Below are 2,400 nucleotides of genomic sequence, written 5' to 3' on the forward strand. Positions count from 1 at the left end.
TTTTCGACCAATATGAGTGTGTGACTTGTTAGAATTGATCCTATTGATAATACATAGAAAGGGCCTGTTATCTCTATCAAGATGATTCCAAATTCGTCAGATATTATTTATTCTAGTATCTGGAACACGAAATAGATAGAGCGGATCAAAAAAAAATGGAACTATGATTCATACTCACTATTAAGACCTCGCAACCAGACTGAAAAATTCAAGTAGTTCGGGTTGGATCTATAAAACAACGTTGGTTGACAGAGCTATCTTGACATTATAGGTGGGGTCTTTGGATAGCAGGTATGCTGTGTCAGAGAGCATTGGTGAGATTATCCATCTTATAACCCCCATTAGACCTGAAAGAACTGAAAAATGTCATGCACATCAGATTTAGCCTTTAGGGGATATGTCCACATGGAATGTGTGTAATCATCAACAATTATTAAATAAAACTTGTATCCTGAAGGAGTGACAACAGGGACGGTCCAAAGTCCAAAGATCGCAATGTAGGAGAAAGAAAGGCCTAGGAGAAGAGCTAGTGGATGCGGAAAATGGGGGCCTAACATGCTTGCCTAATTGGCATGCTTGAGAAAGATGCCGCAAGTTATTACAAGGGAAAAGTTTCTGAAAAAGACTAGAAGCGCCGGGGTGCCCAAGTCGACGATGCCAGAGCTTCGAGGCGGCTTGAGTGGTGAGGAGCAGCGACGTGGACGGTGGAAGCAGCAGATAGAGATCACCGTCACTGTTGGCACGAAGTAGATGAGCCTTGGTTCGCAGATCCTTCAAAGATAAACCCCAGGGGTCAAACTCCATAGAAATAAGATTATCACGAGTTAATTTTCGAACGGAGAGTAATCCTGGATAATATTGGGAGCAACTAGGATATCGTTTACAGAGAGAGATCGATTAGTAGTAGGTATAGTAGAGGAACCGATGTGAGATACATATAATTGAGAACCATTGCCAACAATGACGGGAGGAAAATCAGAGACGGGAGTGAGGGAGGCAAGATTACCATGTGCTGCAGCCATGTGTGAGGTAGCGCCCGAGTCTGCAACCCAGCCGTTGTTGGAGCCGCTGATTGACAGGTTGTGCAGGGCCTGCATGAGACCTGCCTGCTCGACGGTGTTGTGTTGTGGTGGCGTCTGCTGCTGCTGCTGTAGCGGTGGCGGCTGCTGCATGTACTGAGAGGGCGCGGACATGGTGAAGGCCGTGGGAGCAGCATACGGCGACGGAGCGCCGAAGGACGGCGGGGCAGCGAACTGCTGAGGGGCGCCGTACTGCACCGGCGCGAACGTGGTGAAGGCGTACGGGCGAGGGCCGAGGACGCCGGGTCCAGCGACTGCTTGAGGCGGCGTGTAGACGGGGATGACGCCGGTCAGGGGCGGACGCGCGCCGGCGTTGGCGACGGGGGTGTAGCCGGTATGCTTGTCGGTGCGCTTGCTCTTCTGCTTGCCCTGGGCAGGGGAGGGCGAGCCCGGGCAACCACCGCCATAGGGAGCCCCGTAGTTGCCCTGCCCGCCATGGGAGCCGCTGGAGTAGAGGACGGTGGGGCTGGAGGGCTCGGCAGCCCACGGGCCACCCAGCCGTTCTTCGTCGAGATGGAGCGTCGATTGGGCGGAGGCGAACATTGGCGCAGTCGTGCGTTCCTCCAGAAGCTGTCGGGCGGTGCGATGACGGTTGTCGAGGCCGCGCAAGAAGTAGACGAAAAGGTCCTCATCATCCAGGGGTTTGCCGATGTCGCGCAGGCCGTGGGCGATGCGCTGGAGATCCGACGCGTAGACGGCGATGGATTTGTGACCCTGGCGCAGATCATGAAGAACGGAAAGCAGTTTGACCTTGTGGGAGCGGACGTTACCGGTAAATATGGTCTCGACGGTGCTCCAGAGGGCGAAGGCGGTGGCCTTGGTGTCCATGATCAACTGCTTGAACGCCGGTGTGCAGGTGTTGTAGATCCAAAGCTTGACGACGAATTGAGTGCGGCGCCACTCGCGATCACCCTCGTGATTGTCGAAGTCGGCTGCGATGTGATCCTCGACGCCATGGAGTCCGATGGCGAGCTCCATGTCTTGACGCCACATAGAGTAGTTGACGCCGGCGAGGTCGAGCTTGTGGTGGACGTAGAAGCCGATGTCGAGACCGACAGGTAATTGACGCGGGCTTCGGGAGACATGGTGGAGATGTTGGGTAGAGGGACCGAGTCAGTGGAGAGGGAGGAGGAGGTTTGAGAGGCGGCCGGCGAGGTGGTGCCAGAGCCGGCCATGGCGAAAGCGGTGGAGGATCTTTATCCTGATACCATGAAAGAGTAATAACTGAAAGTATGTATACTATATTCATCCTCGTGGGGTTCAGATATATAGAAGAGTTACACGAGGGGAGAGAGATAGAGTACAGTTGAGATCCAACTAA

General features: G+C 53.5%; 1 protein-coding gene across 1 annotated transcript; it reads right to left on the reverse strand.

Annotated features, from left to right (window-relative positions):
* Positions 1 to 228: 228 nt before the first annotated feature.
* LOC127339224 (uncharacterized) lies at positions 229 to 2,057 on the reverse strand. Its single transcript, XM_051365100.1, has 3 exons — positions 950 to 2,057; positions 603 to 848; positions 229 to 347 (listed from the first exon to the last, which is right to left on the reverse strand). The coding sequence occupies exons 1-3, from the start codon at positions 2,055 to 2,057 to the stop codon at positions 229 to 231; spliced, it is 1,473 nt and encodes a 490-aa protein (XP_051221060.1).
* Between the last annotated feature and the right edge of the window lie 343 nt (positions 2,058 to 2,400).

The sequence above is a fragment of the Lolium perenne genome, chromosome 3 (assembly GCF_019359855.2).
Source record: "Lolium perenne isolate Kyuss_39 chromosome 3, Kyuss_2.0, whole genome shotgun sequence".
Classification (NCBI taxonomy): Eukaryota; Viridiplantae; Streptophyta; class Magnoliopsida; order Poales; family Poaceae; genus Lolium; species Lolium perenne.